Here is a 20,574-nt window from a genome sequence, read left to right as displayed (position 1 = left end):
CATCCTTGTTTAAATATCTACATATAATCTCTCTATGAGACGTCGGCATGTATTGGGGATTATGTCACTTTCCAATTACTCTGCTTTTATGAGCTGCTGTTTCGAAGGTTTCCATATTTTGCAAGCTGGATTTCCCACTTCAAAGAGAATCATTTTTCTGGGCCACACTTGCAGAGTTTGATACATTTTGGAAATTGTAAAACAGGTCTGCATTTCTTGTGTGAGGCCCCTGGAAGTCCGAGTCTTTTATGATTGCCTGAACTGAAAATGAACAAGCTGTGAGCTAATTTTCACTGTTTTCTCCCCTCAGACATGACGACCTGAAGGAGATGCTGGACAGCAACAAAGACTCCCTGAAGCTAGAGGCAATGAAGCGGATTGTGGCTGTGAGTATAAATAATGTTTACTCTGGGATTTCACTGATCAGTAGATTCGGCTGCGTGACGAGTGAAGGACAGAGGCACGGAAAGTTTCTGAGCAAAACACAGCATTCTTCATTATTAATTTACGCTAACAGGAAACACCCAAAGCTTGTTCTTGGTACCAAAATCGATTTCATAGTTTTGATTGTAAAGATGTCTGTATAATGATGCTGTAATGAGAGCTGTAGATCACAATCCAATTAAAAACTGTGCTGTAGTTAAGATCCCGAAGCTTTAAGACAGAGGCAGTTTCCGATGGTGTAACTATGGTGGCAAGAGATGCGAACTGCACAGTCAGCTTTTAAATATTCATCATCTGTGACAGATTCCTGCTTCTGAAGCTCCACACCCATCTCTTCATTCATTATCCCTGCGGGACAGAGAAGACGAAAGAGGAGGAAAAGCATCTAAAGGGGCTGAAATAGAATATGAAAAAGAAAAGTCGGACCTCCTCTTACAAATGATTCAAACACTTGAAAAATATCACCTTGTGAAATCCTCATTGTGTTTTCTGGTGTGTGTTATCTCTGCAGATGATCGCCCGAGGTAAAAACGCGTCAGATCTCTTCCCTGCTGTGGTGAAGAATGTGGCCTGCAAAAACATAGAGGTTTGTAATGAGCCCGGTTGCTTTCATGTATTATTTGCCCTTTTTTCTTAAGTTTGAGTAGTTTTATGTTAAAAAAAAAAAAAGGCATTTTCTATTTTCTATTTTTTATTTTTTTATTTTCTTTGTAACTTATGCATTATCTTATCACATTTTTTAAAAGCCCGGTGGGGTTTGGCTTTATCTCACCTGAACTAAATTTAAGGTTTTTATCACCTGGCTTTATCTTAGATTTATCTCAGTGAAAAAAAATTGAACTAATCTACATAATTTGGATTAAATCTTCTCTTTTTAACAACCTCTCTCCCTCTCACTTCCTCCAGGTGAAGAAGCTGGTCTACGTCTATCTGGTGCGTTATGCTGAGGAGCAGCAGGATCTCGCTCTGCTCTCCATTTCCACGTTTCAGCGTGGTCTGAAGGTGCAGCAGTTTTCACATGTGACATTTGTCTGTGGATGTACTTTAAGAATAAAACTTTAAGAATAAAACTTTAAGAATAAATATTTACCTAATCTTATTTTTATTAACACTGTGCACTATAGTCTTTTCAAATCAAATCACATTAAACCAAGCCATAACCTTGTCGACCATCATAAAATCTTTGCTTTGTGCTTCTGCAGGATCCGAACCAGCTGATCAGAGCCAGCGCCCTGAGAGTCCTCTCCAGCATCCGAGTCACGATCATCGTTCCCATAATGATGCTGGCCATCAAAGAAGCTGCCTCCGACATGTCTCCATATGTGAGAAAGACAGCTGCTCACGCAATTCCTAAACTCTACAGGTGACCTACAAGGACATTTTTACAAGGACCCTAAAACAAAACAGCTATGGCTCAGTGTTGTGAGGTTACTCACCATGATGAACTCAAATGCGGATGTTCATTTTCCTTTTTCAGATTATTTTACTTCAGCACTTATTTGAGACGCGTACTATTTATCATGACAATGATTAGAAGAATCATAGATAATGAATTTGTGTTTCAGAAATCTGTTTTTGAGAATTCATAATTCACTTTGCAGCTTTCTAATCCCCAGTTTGAGAACCACAAGGCTAAGATCAAATGTTATGACTTATTGCCACTGTGAAATCAAAGCCATTCATGGCAGTAAAAAGTACATCCTTCACCAATCCTTCTGTTTTATGCTCTTGAGTATAATTTTGAAGCACAACCGATCTTTCTCCAACATTTCCTCTTTCACGCATTTAAGGGACTTATCTCTCTCTGCTCTCAGTTTGGATCCGGAGCAGAAGGACCAGCTGATTGAAGTCATAGAGAAACTCCTCGCTGACAAAACCACGGTGGGTTTGGAGAACTTTGTTGATTTCGCTTTTTTCTTTTCTCACCAGATTTTTCTCAATTGATGCAATTCAAAGTTTGAAAAAGACAGAGTGCACAGCACCAGATTGCATTCAGTTCTTCAGTTGTTTCACGGCTTATCATTTGTTTAACCACTCTCCCTCTTCACCTTTAAGTTCTTGCATGAGCTGTTGTAACTGTTGTAACAGAAATATATCAAAAACAGAGACAGGCTGTGCATTTCAGTCACTAGCTACAGGTTTTCTTCTGTGCTGGTGACAGCTGAGGCCGGAGGCATTATGTTGTCTGGTTGTCTGTCAGTCACTTTCTTGTGAACGCAATATCTCAAGAACACCTTGAGGGAATTTCTTCAAATCGGGCACAAACGTTCACTTGGACTCAAAGATGAACTGATTTGAATTTGGTGGTCAAAGGTCAAAGGTTAAGGTCACTGCGCCTTCACAAAACACGTATTTTCATCATAAATCAAGAATTTATTTGCTAATTCTGACACATTTAACACAAAGGTCTAATGAGATAAAAGGATGAAATGATCAACTTCACTGTGACATCATAATGATGTTCTGCTAAAACACCATTATTCAACATTATTCAAAGCTATCTACGCTAATATTTCCTGCATCTTGACTGGTTGGCTGAGGCGTACAACCACACTGATCTAATTCTAGTTCATCAGAAGATGTGACTGTATGTTGACAGTATTTTGTGCATCAGTAATCCACAGAGATCACATGTACCATCCTGACATAAGGTATTCAAGGACATCACCCTGACATCATCATCTGTTGTGTGGTTGTACTTGTGCTGCAGTTGGTGGCAGGAAGCGTTGTCATGGCTTTCGAGGAGGTGTGTCCGGAGCGCATCGACCTGATCCACAAGAACTACAGGAAGCTGTGTAACCTTCTGATCGACGTGGAAGAGTGGGGGCAGGTCGTCATCATCAACATGCTGACTCGCTACGCCAGGACCCAGTTCCTCAACCCCAACATCAATGTGAGTAAGAATACAGAATGTTTGGTGTGTCATAAATCATGAGTTCATAAAAGTGTAACCTCTGTAGTTGATCAGCTTTATTTATTTCTTCTGTGGTGATAAGACTAATGTCAAGCCTATTAGCCTAGTGTTTAATAAGTTAAATGCAACAACTAAAAATGACTTTCATTATTTATAAATCTGACATTTTGTTTTGCTTTTTAATCAGCTGATAATCATTTAGTTTATAAAATGATCGAAAATAGTGAAAACATCCCATCATCTCAATACAATGATTTCAGGTCGCTTGTTGCAACCAACTGTCCATAAACCAAAGAAATTTTTGATTTACAGGAAAATAAAACTCAGGAAAACAGCAAATATTCACATTTATGAAGCTGGAACAAGCAAATATTGTGGCATTAATAAATTACTTAAATAGTAAATTGAAAAATTTTGTCAATTGATTTTCTGTCCATTGACTAATCAGTTAATCAACTTTAGATATGTTTTTGCACTCTTTATTCACACAGCTATATTTACTATACTTTTTCTTTTGCGGTTTTCTCATGTTACACTGTGGAATCACACCAAAGGCAAAATGTTTGACTCTATTATTGTATACACAGACACAGCTTATAGTGTAGTACCGTATATCAATGAATTCAGTTATATAAAAGACTTCATATACTGATTCAGTGTTTCATTGATTGTTGCAGCAGTTAATACAAACTATAAAAACTAAGAGTTTACTCACTGTGTGCTGTCACCAACAACTAATTTGCATAAGAATGGGATTTAGAGGAGATTATTATACAACAAAAGTGTATAGGTGCAAATTTTTTTGCAACAATACAGCTGTTATTTTGTTGGATTAATTATATTCTCCCAGTCCTGCCAGTGTCACTGTGCAGAGGTATAAATTGAAATCATCCTCTCATTGTTTTCCTCTTTTTCCGATGCAGCCTTAGTGATTCTTTTCTCTGTGTTTATCAGTTTTTCAGACCCACCTGTCTTTTCTCATGAGCAACCATGTTGTCATACCGTGTTGAACATTGTTATTGTGGTAATTCCCAGTGAATGCAGTGAAAAATATTTTGCACTAAAAAATTTGTCTAACATCAGGAGGTCTAATGATAATGTTTCTCATACATGGTGCTGCTGTTTTTTTTTTTTTTTATCAAATATATTCAAGAGCAAATGACCATCTGGTGACTTGTGGTGACGGTGACCTTTAAAGCTGCCAGTAACTACTTTCCATGCAAGAGAGGTTTATGTCTTGGTTTGTCACCCCAGCACACTTTGTGATCACCACTGTCTCTGCAGGAGTCTCTGCTGGAGGAGGGGGGCGGCGGGGAGAAGACCTTCTACGGCTCAGATGAAGATGAGGATGAAGACGAGGAGGAGAAAGAGAAGAAAGCCGAGGTTGCTGCCATGGCCAAGAGGAAACCGTACGTGATGGATCCAGATCACCGGCTGCTTCTGAGGAACACAAAGCCGCTGCTGCAAAGCCGCAACGCAGCCGTGAGACCACTGCACTTTTATAATATACACACACCTGACATCATTGTAACACAGCACAGTCCATTAATTCTCCTTTTGAGCCAGTTACCATGGCAGAGAATGCAATTGTTTCCTCTCCCAAGTTATTCTACTTCAAGCAGCAGGTTAGTGTAGTGATTAATTGAGGTCTTCATAATCAAGGCCTCGGTTTATATTAGCAGGCATCCATCCAGCTGAAGTGTCCTTAATCAGAGCTGACCTCGCGCTCTGAAAGGGGGACAAGTGACAATTTCCTGAAGGAAATTAATAAAGCATCACACTGCATTAGTACTGCTGTGGTCACCTTGGCTGCCCTGTTTTGTTCCATGTTAGATGTTATAAAATCCACTTGTCACACATTATTCTGTCTTCTGCTGTTAAGCTTCTAGGCTGCGTAAAAAGAAAGCATGTGTTTCTTATGTCTATCAATGTCCTCTGTAATTGCTTTCAACGCAGCATATTGTGTTGCACCTAGTAAGCAATTCATAAATGGGCTCTCTTTACCCTTATGTCACTTCAAATAGTTGAGTTTGTTGAGTGTTTGTTGAGTGAATATCTGTGGTAAAATGCCAGGTACATGTGCTTCCCACAGACTGTATATGAAGATGGGCGTAGCCTCTGTGATCACCCATAGGTTTCTGAAGAGCAGTTTTAAGGCTCAGAGAGGGCTGCTCCAAAATCCATAAATGGGCAAAGACATGGGGCGTGTCTGGAGTTGAGACTTCAGACTTAAAGTGACTCGTAATCAATTATGTATAACTTTAAGCCTTCATAACATTTAAACAGGTGAGTTATATAAAAATTCACCCCTTCATCGCAGTGAAGGGGGAAATTAGCTATAAAGACCAAAACTCTGTGTTGTACCAGGCTGTAAACATGTTTATTTCGGTTGTAAAGTTGGACATTTTAAGATGAGAGTCGATGGGGATTGACTCACTGCTGGAGCCAGACTCAAGTGGTCATTAGAGGAACTGAAGTTTTTGGCCTTTTGTGTTCACCTGAATCTGCAGTTGTCTGGCTTTACTGTTGTGGTTCACTTTCACCGCACTCGGCACAACAGGCAGCAGTTTTCTGTGCTCTAATTTCTCAGCACCAAACAGCAACAGATGAAGTTAGCGACTAGCCAGTGAACATAGGGGAGCATTAAGCAGCTGAAGAGCCAGATGTTTCCCTCAGGAGGTGGAGGAGAACAAAACATAGCTATATTTGGACTGAGCTATTGTTGCTCCATTTGCTAACACATTCACCACAACATCTTTATAAGGCAATGTATCAATGTCATGTTCATAGCTTGCTGTGCTGCTGCTAAGTGTCCAAAAAAAAAAGAATCAGTTAATGCAGGTATAAATTGTGTGCAATATGCTGACTGAGACCTTAAAGGACTGAAACAACACAAACTTCAATGATTTATTGCCAGATCGTGTCTTGAACTTTTAAAACCTTTTAATCTTCTCACTTTTAGCCCAGAGCAAAACACATTCAACACATCTGCACTGCAGCATGAAGCAGTGTAAGGAATTGTATGCACTGGTAATAGACTGTTGTAATTAATGAATTTTCCACAGAGAACAAAGCTTTTTAGACACATTTCCCAGTGAGACTTGGTACATGTTATTCATCCTTTTACTGTATTTTATATTGTGAGCTTGTATCACTGTGTAAGATGTTGCCCTGCTTCTCTTTTCTCATTCCCTGCACGTTCAAGGTGGTGATGGCTGTGGCTCAGCTGTATTTCCATCTTGCCCCTAAAGCAGAGGTTGGGGTGATCGCCAAGGCCCTGGTCCGTCTCCTTAGGAGCCACAGGTGAGCTTTACCGGCTACCATTTCAAATAAATTGTCTATTCAGATTGATAAGCCACAGCTTGTTATTAAATCACTGAGCGGCCTGGCCCATCTTATATCATTGACCCTCTCACCCTTTACACTCTCGCTCGTCGGCTCGCTCTGTTAGGTCTGCAGCTCAGCTTGAGACAGAGGGTGGTAGGGCATTTGTCTTTAGGGCTCCTCAGCTGAGTAACCATCCGTTTACCTCAGTGTCCTCCTTTCAAACTCTGGTACCACCTTACAATGAGACCACGTTTATAATGAAATGGTTTATAATTAGGTTGTTAATTTGGTTGTTAACACTTTATAAATCATAAATAAACAATTATAAACAAGTTATAACACAGTTTTCTGATATTGATGCAGGCTCACTATTTGACAAGATCCAGTTGATACTAACTACTCAGTATCTTACTAATGAGTTACTAGTATTTATAACTGGTAAAAAGGAGCCTTATTGTAACTCATTAATAAATGGTGATGTGTTTTACACATGGTAGGAGGTCGTTAATATGATTAATGAGTAGTATTTGATCTTGCCAAATAGTGAGCCTATATCTTGTTTATAATTGTTTAATTATGATTTATAAAGTGTTAGCAACCAAATTAACAACCTAATTATAAACTGTTTATAAATCCTTTATAAGGGCATCTTTCATTGTGTGCTCTAGTCTCCATTTCATGATTGCAGCACTATGTTTTTTAATGCCTGTGAAGCATTAAGCATAAAGTTTATTAAAATAATAGTAATTATAATAATAATTATTATTATTATAGATTTCGACAGTGATGCATTCCAAAAGTAGTTGAGCCAGTAGTAGTGAGCCATCTCACAACGTTATTGTACTGTGGCTGAGAGTAGAGCTAAGGCTTGAGATGTGTTCATGAGTCTAACTTGAAAAGGAACAAAACACTATTCAAACTGACAAAAACACACAGCTGAATGTGATAAGAGAAAGCTGTAATGACCAGAAGTTCAGCAATGCGGAAAACAGTATGACAACAAGAAAATGACAAGTGAGGGGAGTAAAACGAATCTTTATAGCCCTGATGGAGAAAGTGAAATTAAACAGGGAGCTCAGTGAGGCTGAGGTAAACATGAAGGCATAAAGCATCAGGAGTGATGACAGCACATGGGTGGCCTCTTGGCTGTAAGTCCTGCAGACTGTCAGCTTCTTATTGAACAAGTGCTCTTGTGGCTCGGTGTGTGCTGCAATGAGATCATCATTCATAAAAGGCCAAACAGCAACATCTCCCTGTGGGGGATTTGTCTGAAATCCATTGTATTGTATGATTATGTTTCATTAGACTTCATTATTTGTATGGAGTCAGTGGTGTTTCAGCTCTCATTACAACTACATTGGTTTACCACCTTGAATAATAATTTCTAGATATTAAGCAAGAAAGTTACACAACTTTTTAAACCATTTTTTTATTTGGTCTTATTCCCCAAATGCAGATGAAATTCAGATGTAAAGCTACGTGAATTGAAAACTAAATTTCATTAGGGCAGTCAAAAAATACAGAAAAGTACAATGTGCTATGCATGAAGATGAAAAGTCAGGTCTGGAGTCCTATGCGTTAGGGTTAGGGTTAGGGTTACTCCAGGGTGGTTACCTCCAGTCTTACCAGATAAATAAATTAGATTTACTATTTTTGTGTGGTTTATTAAAAAATGAAACCAGATACAAATAAATAGTTTATAGCTGACTTTAAATGAGCTGAAAAGATTGTATTAGTGTTAATATTGGATTTTATTTAGATGTGACTACTAATTATAGCGGCTTTGCAGCCATTTTGCCAAATGTTTTTATTTTACTGACACTTCACTGTTTTCGTCAAGTGAGGATATCATAGCTGTGAGAAATTTCTCATATTTCCAACTCAGAGTTAAAACTAGACGGCTAACATCCAATATTTGTAAGGTTTGCTATTGCTACTTAGCCAGCGTTAACATTAACAGCTGTTTACTTACCAGTCTAGAGGAAACATCGTGAGTTCAGCATTAAACTTCATTCCTTTGCTCACCAACAGCTGTTTCCAGGAGTGGGAAGCAACACAAATGTCTCTGTCTTGTCTCTGTCACGTCTTTTCCTCTAATTAGCACACTAAACCAGTTTGTAACCTCCAATCTGCCCTGAAGACATAGCGTTGCTCAGAGGGCGAATTAAAACCTCTTGCATTATAAAGACGATGACCAAAGCTCTTGTCGAGCAACAATCACCACCACCCGCTCCTGGCAAGAAACCACGTTCGGTGGCAGAGAAAACTTACAAATAGCCCCTTTAAAGTTTTTGGGGAATTATGGTGTTAATAATATGGCATAGCTATTGTTCGCTTGAGAAGAGTCAGCTAACACGTTTTTGTTAACTACTTATCCAGCAGGATCATTTTACAAAGCAGCAGATGTTAATGTTTCTATGAATAGATTTAGAAGTTTAATTTAGTTTTCAGCAAATGTAACCCTGTTTGTCAGAATATATAGTCTAACTGCTTTGCTATTTTTCTCACTAATTAAATTTGGTGACCAGGTCTTCTGACAATTTGGTGCCGACTTTTTTGTACCATCATTCATATGCTCACTAATGGCTGCCAGCAGGTCAGTAGTTGGTGTAGCAGGTGGGAGGCTAAGTGAAATTGCCTTAAATGAATATTTCACAGCTTTAAATGCTCTGCACACTTCAGGTATTTGATTAAACCTCTACTCAGCTTGATGTTGGGTGGAGCCAAGTTTGGAGTGACTTGATGATAAATATTACTTCTGCTGTGAAGAGCTGTGGCCCTCCAATATGACCACAGCGTGTCTCAGGTCAAGTACACAGGGGAAGGCAAATGGACATTTTATTGAATATCTCTTTTTTTTCTATTCCTACTCTCCGTCAATCTCTCCTGTTTCTGTCTCTTCCTCCAGTGAAGTCCAGTATGTTGTTCTTCAGAACGTGGCAACAATGACGATCAAGAGAAGGGTGAGTTACACCTGGTGGTATTTTTTATGTGTTATTGTGTGTGTAAAACTTGAAAACAAAGCTGCAGGTTCACTGAGCTCTTTTTCGTCTTTCTGTCTTTATGTTTCACAGGGGATGTTTGAGCCATACTTGAAGAGTTTCTACATCCGCTCCACAGACCCAACTCAGATCAAAGTCCTTAAGGTTCTTTTCATTTCTATCCTACCTACTCTATTGTTCCTCCAGTCTTAATTATGCCTCCATCCTTTTCTCTTTTATACTCTGAATCAATGGAGGGAAATGAATTCTCTTAAATTATGGATATGTACAGTTTATTAAATATTTTAAGCCCTGTTCCACTCATTTATTTTTCTTAGAACAAGTGGAGAAAATTACATGTTAAGACATCATAAAAAAAAGAAAAAAAACAAAATGTCAAAAAGTGCATTTTGTGTGGGTGTAATTTATTTCTGTCATTGTGAATGGTGAAAGCAACAGTACTGAATTTCAACCAAACTCATTCAACCAAAGCATGTTGTTACCTTGCCATGCCAAATCAATCCAAAGAAAGTCAAAATTCGAAGGCTCAGTTTTTTGGCACAAGTTCTAGTAAGTAAACAATGCTATCAAAAAAGTCTATGCAGTAATTACAGTAAATGCAGTTTTGTGTTTCCTTTTTAATTTAGGTTTACTGTGCAGTATTCAAAAAAGGCACGTTTTGTCTTGTGTTTTGCAGCTGGAGGTTCTCACCAATTTGGCTAATGAGACGAACATTTCCACCATTCTCAGAGAGTTTCAGGTACAGTGAAATAACTTGATTGAATATTGTCTTCAATCAGAATAAAGAATTGTGCAGACGTGTCCTTCAGCAGTGAGATATTTGCCAGCAGTAGGTGTCCTTTATGTATTACTGTGCTAAGTGAATATTTTCTCTGGTAGACATACATTAAAAGTATGGATAAAGACTTTGTGGCTGCTACAATCCAAGCCATCGGCCGCTGTGCGACCAACATCGGAGAGGTGAGGGACACGTGTCTGAACGGCCTGGTGCAGCTGCTGTCCAACAGAGATGGTAAGTCTTTTAATATCATACTCTAGATGCTTTTTAAATGGTACATATGATATAATTGGAATGAAATGATGCAGATGTCAGTATCAGATATTAGGTCAATAGTTTAAACTAATCAAGCTTAGTCGTTAGCATTTGTAAATTATAAAATACATTTTTTTGCATGATGAATAAATTGGGGTCAGACAGACAATAATAAGATTGAGAAGGCTAGATAGCAATCACCGAGACATGGACTGAACATAAAAAACATATTTTAACTTTAACAAATAAGGAATGAAAATGAGGAACCAGTTTCAGAGTATTTCCTCAGTAAATAAGTAAGTTACTGAATTTGAACTGAATGAAGAATAGAAGAAGATGAAAGAATGTATAGATGAAAGAATACTTCATTCAATGTTCATTTATGATTTAAATGAATTTGTCCTGTTGTACAGAGTTGGTTGTTGCCGAGTCTGTGGTTGTTATCAAGAAGTTGCTGCAGATGCAACCAGAGAAGCACAGCGACATCATCAAGCACATGGCAAAACTAACAGACAACATCCAGGTGAGAATCTCATTCACAAACTCTTTTCAGATTTTAAATTTGCATGTAAAGATAATGGGTTGCCAAGTTAAATCTCTGTTCATTACTAGAAGAAACAATAGATGTGTATATACTCTAACCATGTGATTTAACCTGGGTTGTCAGGTGCCCATGGCACGGGCCAGTATCTTGTGGCTCATTGGAGAGTACTGTGAGCATGTACCTAAGATTGCCCCGGATGTCCTGAGGAAGATGGCCAAGTCTTTCACTAATGAAGAGGATATTGTCAAGCTACAAATCATCAATTTGGCTGCCAAGCTGTATCTCACCAACTCCAAGCAGGTATGAATAGCTTGTGAATGTGCCCCCAGGGATTAATAAAGTCTAATCTTATCTAAACCCTTATAAAACATTAAAACTCAAGTTATTAGATAAATGTAGTAGAGTAAAAAGTACAATATTTCCCTCTGAAATATATGGGAGTTGAAGTGTAATGTTGCAGAAAAATACTCAAATAAAGTACAAGTACCTAAAAATTGTACTTAAGTATAGTACTTCAGTACAACCCACTAATTCACTCTGGTAATTACCTAGCAACAACACCTTACATACTACCCAGAACACCATAGCAACCACCAAGCAACCCTTTGATTCACTCCAATAACTACCTAGTAACACCTTACTAATTACTCATAGTAGCATAACAACCACCTTGCAACCCTCTAATTCACCCTATGAAACCCCCAGCAACTCATCAACTAATTACCCAAAGGAATGTTCACTACCTTTCATTTACATTTGGGTCATCATATCATACCTTGTTATGACTTATTCACTGTTACTTAGCACCATTGAACACATATATCTACAGTAGGACATACTCATATACTGTGCATGCATAAATACATTAGATAGTAGCTGTTCTTGTTGATTGTCTCCTCAGGCTCCATGTTCCTAATATTCCCTTCTCCTCACAGACCAAACTGTTGACGCAGTATGTTCTCAACCTGGCCAAGTATGACCAGAACTACGACATCCGTGATCGGGCACGCTTCATTCGCCAGCTCATCGTCCCCACTGAGAAGAGTGGGGCTCTTAGCAAGTACGCTAAAAAACTGTTCCTCGCCCTCAAACCTGCACCAGTCCTCGAGTCTCCATTTAAAGGTAAAGAAGGCACTTAAAAATTCTCACCTGATCACAGCCACACACATATAAGTAAGCTAACACAGTCCCATCATTTTTGATCATTTATTTTTAGTTTCCCCAACACCTGAGTGAAAAAAGCTGCTCCTTTTAGCTCCAGAATTTGTGTTAAAATTATCATGTTTTAACATTTTCTTCAGATTCAGAGTATTCCAATAATAGTTGTGTGTATATCAATGAGTGTGTTGCAAACAGGAACTGCTAACAGCTAAGTCGGCTAGATGCCAATTTGCCAAGATGTAAACAAATATAAGCTAAAAAACGGGGCTCAGGTTGTAAACCACAGTTGATGAACAAATTCCTTGGCAACATTGTACTTCCTGTTTACATCTACCAAAGCCCCCAAGTTATGGGAACTTCAGTTCCAAAAATTAAAGTACGATTATCCTCCCAATAAAATAACTTTTTTGTTGTTGCACTATCAATATTTTTTGGCATTACTAAGGCTCACAATGACGCTCTCATCTATCCATTAATATACAGATATTCGCACTGTTGAAAAAACACTGAGGGGCGTGGTTGTCTCAGTTCTGTCTGATGAATGGACCACAGTTAGAGACTGGTCTAGGTCTGTCCCTGGTCAAGTGGTTTAAGATAACCTATGTGTTGCGCTTACCTCTGCTTCACTCAGTTCTTTTTCTTGTGTTTTTGCAGATCGAGACCACTTCCAGTTGGGTTCATTATCCCACCTGCTGAATGCCAAGGCTGGGGGCTACCAGGAGTTGCCTGACTGGCCCGAAGCCGCCCCAGACCCCTCCGTGCGCAACGTGGAGGTGAAGGAGTCTGTGCGTGCAGTGGGAACAGTAACATACAGAGACACAGGGGCCCTCTGGGATCACCAGGGGCCCCAAAAGATGGAGGGGAGCGAGGGTTGCTCCTGTCCCAGAGCAGTGCCTCAGAGGGGTTGGACAGAGTCACCAGAGCCTCACATCCAATATAACATTGATTCCTCTTTCACAAGCCATCTTTCATTCACTTACAGCTCATTAACATTAACAACTCATCAGTTACATGCATCCTTCTTGGCCTCCATCTTCCTCCAAATGGATGCTGTTATCAACTCCCCCCTCCACGGAGGAGAATGAGTCACAAATGAGAAAAGAGGATTATTTTCTGTCTCTATTTAAAAACTCCTGATTCACTATGAAAACAGTCAGAGGTGCTGAACTCCTCGCTCTCTCTGCTGCACTTGCATCTGTTCGGCAGCAGCTCACTCGCCCCTGTCCAGGTGATTTCTCACCGCTGTTTGAGCCAATAGCACATGTGAAACAGAAGGGAACAGATTTGAGAGAAACAACCCAAGTTTTTACTGTATATCAGTATCAATAGCAGTAAACCACATCTCCTGTAGACCATGCTGGATGTAGACCCATGGGAGATTGTAAGAGGTTGGCACCCACAATAGTATCTACATTTTTACACAGACGCAGCATGTTTCATACGTCGCATAATATAACAAATATATTTATTTTTGGCCTAATACTCTTACACTGTCCTGGACTATAGATGAACAAACAAATATTTTAAAATATTACATCTTGCAGAGCATCATCCCAACTCAACAAATTCCCTCCTCTTCTCCATCCCATTCACTCCATGTGCCATCGGTTCATAACCAACAATGTGTTTTCAAAATGAAGACATAAAATCAAGAACTTGTGTGAGTCACTTCATTACAGGAGTGACCGCCAGGCTTGATTTTGTTGTCTCATTTGTTAATTATTGGTATAATAGTGTAGATTTTTTTACTCAGTGGTCAATGATACAGACTCAGTGTTAACTTGCCGTTGACTTGTGATGCAGATTTCAAGATGAGCCAACAGCTGCATTTCATTTTGATTTGACTGGCGTAATAATGAAAGAGACAGGGTCCTAAACAACCCCACCAGGAGATTAATATGTTTTAGCCTGGTAAATAATATAGATATATTACTGTTGACCATTTTCCAAAGCTTTTAATTCACTCCTAATTTTATTCCCTGCCTTCCAGGGAGATATTTGTTTCCCATGCAGAAACTGGAAACTTGCTATGGATATACAATCCATACCAGTGAACATGCCCTGCCTTTATTTTGTTATCAGAGTGAATGTATAACAGGTTGTAATGCAGATGTGAGCAGGTAAGTCTCCATGTAGCTGCATTCAAAGAAGCTCTGACATCTCATTGATTTTCTGACAACATACTTCAGAGCTACAACTAGGTTTGCAATCTGAGCCCCCAACTGAACTTCTCTAATTGTGGTCTGGCAGGAATCAAATTACATTAGCTTGTGACGTAAATTTAAGGTCTTGCAAGTGATAATTGACAGCTCATGCAGAAATGTGAACCCTTTCTGCACCTGACTAGACAATCTCACAACACTCAGGGCTACTCATTGGTCTTTACTTAAACTTTTTAAATACCTAATAACATTTTTTAGGCCATGTCATTTCATAATCATATTTAATTTTATAATGATAATACTCAGTTGTAATAGATATATATAGATCACTTTTTTTTGTTAGTTACACCTTCAAAATCTTGTCTCTCTCGTCATGCAATCATTTTCTCTGTATAGAAGACAAAAAAATAAAATAAACTCCTGAGCAATTACTAAGATACAAAAAATGAAAGACAATGCAGAAGGCTTATGACCTTCATGAGTACAAACAACTTTATATAAGAGCAGAAAAAATGATCCCATCAGTCCATTAAAAAAAAAAAAATCAATCATTTTTATTACTGATCAATCACTTTGGTCACATTTCAAGCCAAACAGCCAAACATTTGCTGGTTCCAGCCTCTCAATTATTAAAGTCTGCTACATTTCCTAGTTTAGAGCTTTTAATATTCATTAGATTTGATTCATGTCACTGCTAACTTCCTGGGTGCATTTCTGGTCAGCTTAATTGGACTTGTGATGTTTTTTAGCAGCAAACACTAAAATCTTTGGCAGTGGAAACATGTTTGTGGGAAGTGAACATATTACATCTGATAAATCATATACTTAACTAATTATATGATATAATATATACTAATTAATGTTAATTCAATGCTTATGTTGTATACGTTAGCCCTTCACAGCGGACACCACAGCGTAGACTCAAAACACCTTGAATATAAAGGAAGGGGTCTTCAAAGTAGTCCCTGCATATAAAATGCATTACAGTGTAATGATAGTGTAACTAAGTACCACATTTACTGTGATAGATCACAGTCTACTGCAGTTTTTCAAGCATGATTTTCAAAATGTATTAAAATGACAGAAAACCCAGGTGGGGGTCGGAAAAATAGGAAACCAGTCTAAAGGGTATGGCATGCTTTGGAAAATGATCAGCAATAATGTGAAATATACATGATTTGTAGTTAAAGAGCACAGACAGGCAGAACCACCAGTATGGTGCTTGAAGTAGCAGTTCATTTGCTGAAACATGTCACTGAGTGGCCCGTTATTATGTCGAGTCATGTTGTGGCTGTAAGCGCTGGGAGGATCAGGGAATCCTCTCAAAACTCGACTTCTCTGACAGACTCTCCCTCTGCGCATTGTACATCTCCACAGACAGAGGAGGTCATAACCACCGGCGAGGGGCGGATCGGCTTGTTAGGGGACTGGAGAGAGGTGCCCCCCCCCCCTCTCCTGCATCCTCACAGTTTGGGAGTGCAGTGGTGTTTGTTTTGATGACTGCTCTCTCTTCCCTCTTATAGTCTCTCTCTGGTTGTCATTTAAAGTGATACGGACCAGATGAGATTAATGGGATTAAATTTCTCAGTGATGACTCAGCGCAGATTAACAGAGGATAAATCTGACAGCCATCTTTGTCCAAACTGGAAGAAGATGAACTGATGAAATTTGTGACACAGTTTGTGATTGTGTCACAAATGCTGTTGTGTGATACTGAGTGATGTGAGTTCTCAGATTTCTGCTTCACTCCATGACGGCTCCCCCTCACCTCCACCTCATCTAGTTCATTTTAACCCATGCTAGTGCAACATCATGCTTTGTTACTGATAGACTTTCATACTAAATGCATGTCAACATATTAGTAAGTAGCAAATGTTAATGGTGACTTTTTATTTCTGCAGTATTTATGTATATATTTAAGTGTGTACATTATAATTAAGTTATATTGGAGTGTATTTTACCAGAGAAAAAACATTTAGTGTATCTTTAGCTACGTAAAGGCCAGATACTGTGATAAATAATTATGCAGTGATGAAATTTGGAATTTATTTTTGTCTCTGTGATATCCGAAACTGTTCTCACACCTTCTTCTTTTTAGACCCAGAAACCTTCCTGTGCCTGTTTCTCTTGCTTTCCTGACTTTTTTCTAAAAAAAAAAAAAAAACAAACCTTCTCCCTCCCTTTTTTCCTCATCTCACCTCCACCCCAATCTTTTTCTTTTTCTACGTCTGCCAGGTTTTTACGCTGCTCGAAAGAGTCACAACATTAACGAGTGTGAGTCAGTTAGCGGCAAAAAGCCACACCTCCTTGAGCCTCAACCCATATAGCTGCAAAAAAACCCAAGTGCTTTTATGACACCCCGCCTAATGTAGTTGCTGTCCTGTGCTTAGCTCAGCCAAAGCTATCTGAAACACAGCACCCTCTTCCTCGGTCTCTACCATTAAAGAAGTGATTCTTTTAGCAGGACGTGCGGTCCTCTGACACGTACAGATGTATTAGCAACAGTGTGGGTTTCAAATCGGGGCGGGGCTGAGATGTCCAGGCTCATTAGCTGATGACATTGGTTAATGAGTTTGGTCGTAGAAAGACAGACGGCCTTTCTAAGTGTGGGAGGATAGTCACCACTCCTCAAAGACTTCACTTCTCTTAATGGAACTGCTCCCTATATTAAAAGAAAACCATTTCTGCAACTGGTCATGAAGGCATCACCTGGTGTTAACATCTATCTGTGCATAAAATGAAAGCAAAAAAAAGAAAAACTCCATACAAGCATTAGTGTCTGGTCTGTTCTGAATTTGTTGTCTGGCTGTCAGATCTAAACGCAGATCTGCAGCAGGGATGGCTGGCTTCATTTGGTTCCATCACATCCAGGCAGAGGCATTCATGGCCATGCTACTGTACTGTAATGTGCCCACGTCTCTGCTGCTGTCACTGAGGCACGGCCGACGGCTCACTGTGTGAACTCTGCTTCCTCCGCCAGGTGCCTGAATGGACCAAGTGCAGCAGCCGAGAGAAGCGGAAGGAGAAGAAGGTGGAGAAGCCGTTCTACTCGGACTCGGAGGGCGAGTCCGGGCCGACGGAGTCAGCTGACAGTGGTAACTTTAGAGGGTTGCTGGCTCTGTTAGAGCCAACGCATCCTGTAGTCAAATGAGGAGAGTCCAGCACAGATGTGTTGGTGTGTGAGCATGTGATTTCTGCTGAGAGTCGGTGTGAGTGGAGGCGTTTTAGGGGTGGTTGTGGTTATGAGGTAAAACTGATTTTTATTAAACTTCTGTTAGCATGTGATCATGGCGGGACATGAGGAAATCCAAGTGCCTCTTTTTTTTTTATTGTCAACAGACCCCGTGAAAAGATCGAAACCAAAGCTTTCCCTGTCAGTAGCTCTCTCTCAGCTGGGATCTGCTGTTTTCAGCAAACATTACTCACACAGGAATAAACATATTATTCGTTGGGTACTATTTTCAGCACAGTGAAAAACCAATACACAGCCAACACCTGTTGTTTGGATCAATGCATTGATGCCTGACTAGCACTAACTATGCACTTCTTTACCTGATCTCCTTGCACTTATTGAGTAGATGTTGTACTTAGTGCTTACACCAAGGTCTCCTACTGCACTGAAGCTTTAGTGATGTCCCTCACTTGTAAGTTGCTTTGGATAAAATCGTCTGTCAAATGAGTAAATGTAAATGTTAATCCTTCCATGGGATTTGTTGACAATAAGGAAAATGTAAAATATCACCAGCCTTGTTCTTGTACAACTGGTAGTGGTGATAGTACAGTGATGAATAATTATGTTTGTGTGAGTGAAAATACTTGAATTTGTGTCATGCTATCGTAATTGAGAATATCAAAGATTTTTTATTTGGGTGTTTCTATAGAATTTACTATTACTGCCTCTCACATTTGAGTTTGTATTACTAGTAGTAGTAGTACTAGTCTGGATTTCAGTATACATCTGAAAATACACCATCATTAGTGCAAGTGTGGCACAAAATTGTGCATTTAATCTCTGTTTTTCATTGTTTTTGTTGTGTACGCCAAAGAAACAAGAAATCTGTGAATGTCGGTTATAGGTTCTGCAAAATCTTTTTTATTGCAACTTGTCTCTGGAAAAATGTGTCTGTGGAATCAGTAATACAAGGGATAATTTGAAAAATGATCCTCATGGAAAAACTAGCTTTACTTTAGATTTGACTGTGACATTTTTATTCCAGTGACTCTTCTGAATGTTTAAATCTCGATTGTCTGTTTGTGTTTGTGTACATGCGTGTGGTGCATATGGTTTATATACCATGATGTACCAGGCAGACGTTCGTGTCCCTGTTTTCTGTGTAAAATCATGTGACCTCCTCAACATTGGACTCTGACCTGTTCCTCTTCAGAGTCGGACTCTGCCAGCGCCTCGGAGAGCGGCAGCGGCAGCGAGGAGAGCGGGTCGGGATCAGAGAGCGAAGAGAGTGAGGATGGCTCTGAGTCTGAGGAAGAGGATGATGAGGAAGAAGAGGGAGAGAAAGACAAGAAGAAGAAGAAGAAGAAGAAAGAATTAAAGAAGCCAGTGCAAGAAAGTGAAAGGTAGCGGATTTATCCTGGTGTTTCTTATGGACTCCAACCACATTTAATATCTGTTAATTCTGCATTTCTAATATTCTTTCTATACCTGTAGTTGGGTAAATCAAATCAAACACACAGTTTCCTTTCACACTGAAAGCCCAGTTTGTGGTCAGTAGTGGTCTCTTTAATCTCTTCTGGGCCCTCGTGCAGCTATTTCAACAGATCCAGTGAGATTTGATGGATAGTCCAATTTTTTCAACTGTAAGCACAACAGTAGAATCTGTCTCATCTGTTATAGATAGAAATTCGGACCTTTAACCTTTGCTTTTGTCTTCCAGCGAGCAGAGCAGTGAAGAAGAAGAGACGAAGCACGAGAGGAAGAGTAAACAACGAAAGAGCGACTCAGAGTCTGAATCTGAGGAGGAGGAGGAGGAGGAGAGCGAGTCTGAAAGCAGCCAGTCAGAGTCTGAAGACTCTGAGTCTGAGGCCGAGGTCAAAAAGAAAAAAAAGGTAATGACAATGAATCTCTGCACATTTAAAATCTACACCTGTAGATGTTGGAGTCAGCTCCCAGTGGATATCAAATCTGTCCAAACCATAACTAGCTTTATTTAATCTTTTAATCTTGCACTTTAATTAGATTATTACCTATTTTATAATTATGTTTTTATACTGTTTTATACTGCTTTCTTATTATGAGTTTTTACTTCTATTTTTCCTTTATTTCTGTTGAGCACATTTAATGACCTCTGTGTATGATAATGTGCTACAAAATTATTTTGCCTTGCCTTTAGGAAAATCATTTAAAGTAAACGTTGAAATAAAATCTGAAACTGTATCTTATCATTGTGTTATGTATTTAGACTGTTCCATATGCACCATCACGTACAGTAAAGTTCTTCGTCTCTTCATGTCAGTTTTTCTTTCTTCTCCTTCCAGGCAGCTGAATCTAAACCTCCCTCCAAACCTGTCAAGACAGAGAGCAAGAAAGAGAAGAAAGAAATGTCTCTTCTCGACCTCGACGATTGTGAGTTTTTTCGTCCTTGTGTTAAGTTTCTCCTCTGAAAGAGAATGTAGAAGTATTGATGCTCACGTCAGTCAAAGTCAGCGAACAAGGACGTTTTCAAATGTGAATTATCTCTAAAAATCTCAGGAGGTGCACTTGACCGGTTGCTATGCCAACTCTTCTGGTTACATGGGAACTGCAAAAAACATACAGTTGTTCCCCCCACTGGAAATGATATGACAAATAGATGAATACAGTCATGCCTGAAGTTGGAAACATCCCTGTTGAATCTCTTTGCGTCTCTCTTCCCAGTTGAACCTTCTCCGTCTCCTCAAGTCACACCCGTCAACACCTTCCTGTCCAGCAGCCTCGTGACCGACCTGGAGGGCTTGTCTTTGTCTGACAGTGTTCTCTCCCCGACAGTAAG

The 20,574-nt window shown here is 39.4% G+C and overlaps 1 protein-coding gene across 5 annotated transcripts in view; it reads left to right on the top strand.

The window, feature by feature from the left end:
• The window catches only part of ap3b2 (adaptor related protein complex 3 subunit beta 2), a 48,414-nt gene that overhangs the window by 15,402 nt on the left and 12,438 nt on the right, over positions 1 to 20,574 (top strand). For 3 of the 5 annotated variants that reach the window (XM_023400308.2, XM_087172325.1, XM_087172327.1), the window contains exons 2-22: positions 311 to 386; positions 956 to 1,030; positions 1,351 to 1,446; positions 1,647 to 1,807; positions 2,259 to 2,325; positions 3,155 to 3,337; positions 4,643 to 4,840; positions 6,564 to 6,661; positions 9,594 to 9,648; positions 9,760 to 9,831; positions 10,364 to 10,426; positions 10,567 to 10,699; positions 11,134 to 11,243; positions 11,388 to 11,564; positions 12,200 to 12,386; positions 13,080 to 13,210; positions 17,568 to 17,682; positions 18,973 to 19,162; positions 19,480 to 19,651; positions 20,081 to 20,168; positions 20,460 to 20,569. In XM_023400308.2, the coding sequence (XP_023256076.1) occupies positions 311 to 386; positions 956 to 1,030; positions 1,351 to 1,446; positions 1,647 to 1,807; positions 2,259 to 2,325; positions 3,155 to 3,337; positions 4,643 to 4,840; positions 6,564 to 6,661; positions 9,594 to 9,648; positions 9,760 to 9,831; positions 10,364 to 10,426; positions 10,567 to 10,699; positions 11,134 to 11,243; positions 11,388 to 11,564; positions 12,200 to 12,386; positions 13,080 to 13,210; positions 17,568 to 17,682; positions 18,973 to 19,162; positions 19,480 to 19,651; positions 20,081 to 20,168; positions 20,460 to 20,569 (2,557 nt within the window). The remainder of the gene's footprint in view (positions 1 to 310; positions 387 to 955; positions 1,031 to 1,350; positions 1,447 to 1,646; positions 1,808 to 2,258; positions 2,326 to 3,154; positions 3,338 to 4,642; positions 4,841 to 6,563; positions 6,662 to 9,593; positions 9,649 to 9,759; positions 9,832 to 10,363; positions 10,427 to 10,566; positions 10,700 to 11,133; positions 11,244 to 11,387; positions 11,565 to 12,199; positions 12,387 to 13,079; positions 13,211 to 17,567; positions 17,683 to 18,972; positions 19,163 to 19,479; positions 19,652 to 20,080; positions 20,169 to 20,459; positions 20,570 to 20,574) is intronic. The other 2 variants (XM_023400309.2, XM_087172326.1) reach the window with 1 other exon arrangement.

Source organism: Seriola lalandi, unplaced genomic scaffold, assembly GCF_002814215.2.
Source record: "Seriola lalandi dorsalis isolate HSWRI2012SDOR001 ecotype SW California unplaced genomic scaffold, Sedor1 jcf7180002052274, whole genome shotgun sequence".
NCBI lineage: Eukaryota > Metazoa > Chordata > Actinopteri > Carangiformes > Carangidae > Seriola > Seriola lalandi.
Note: the sequence above shows the minus strand (reverse complement) of the source record. Positions and strands in the feature narration are given on the sequence as shown.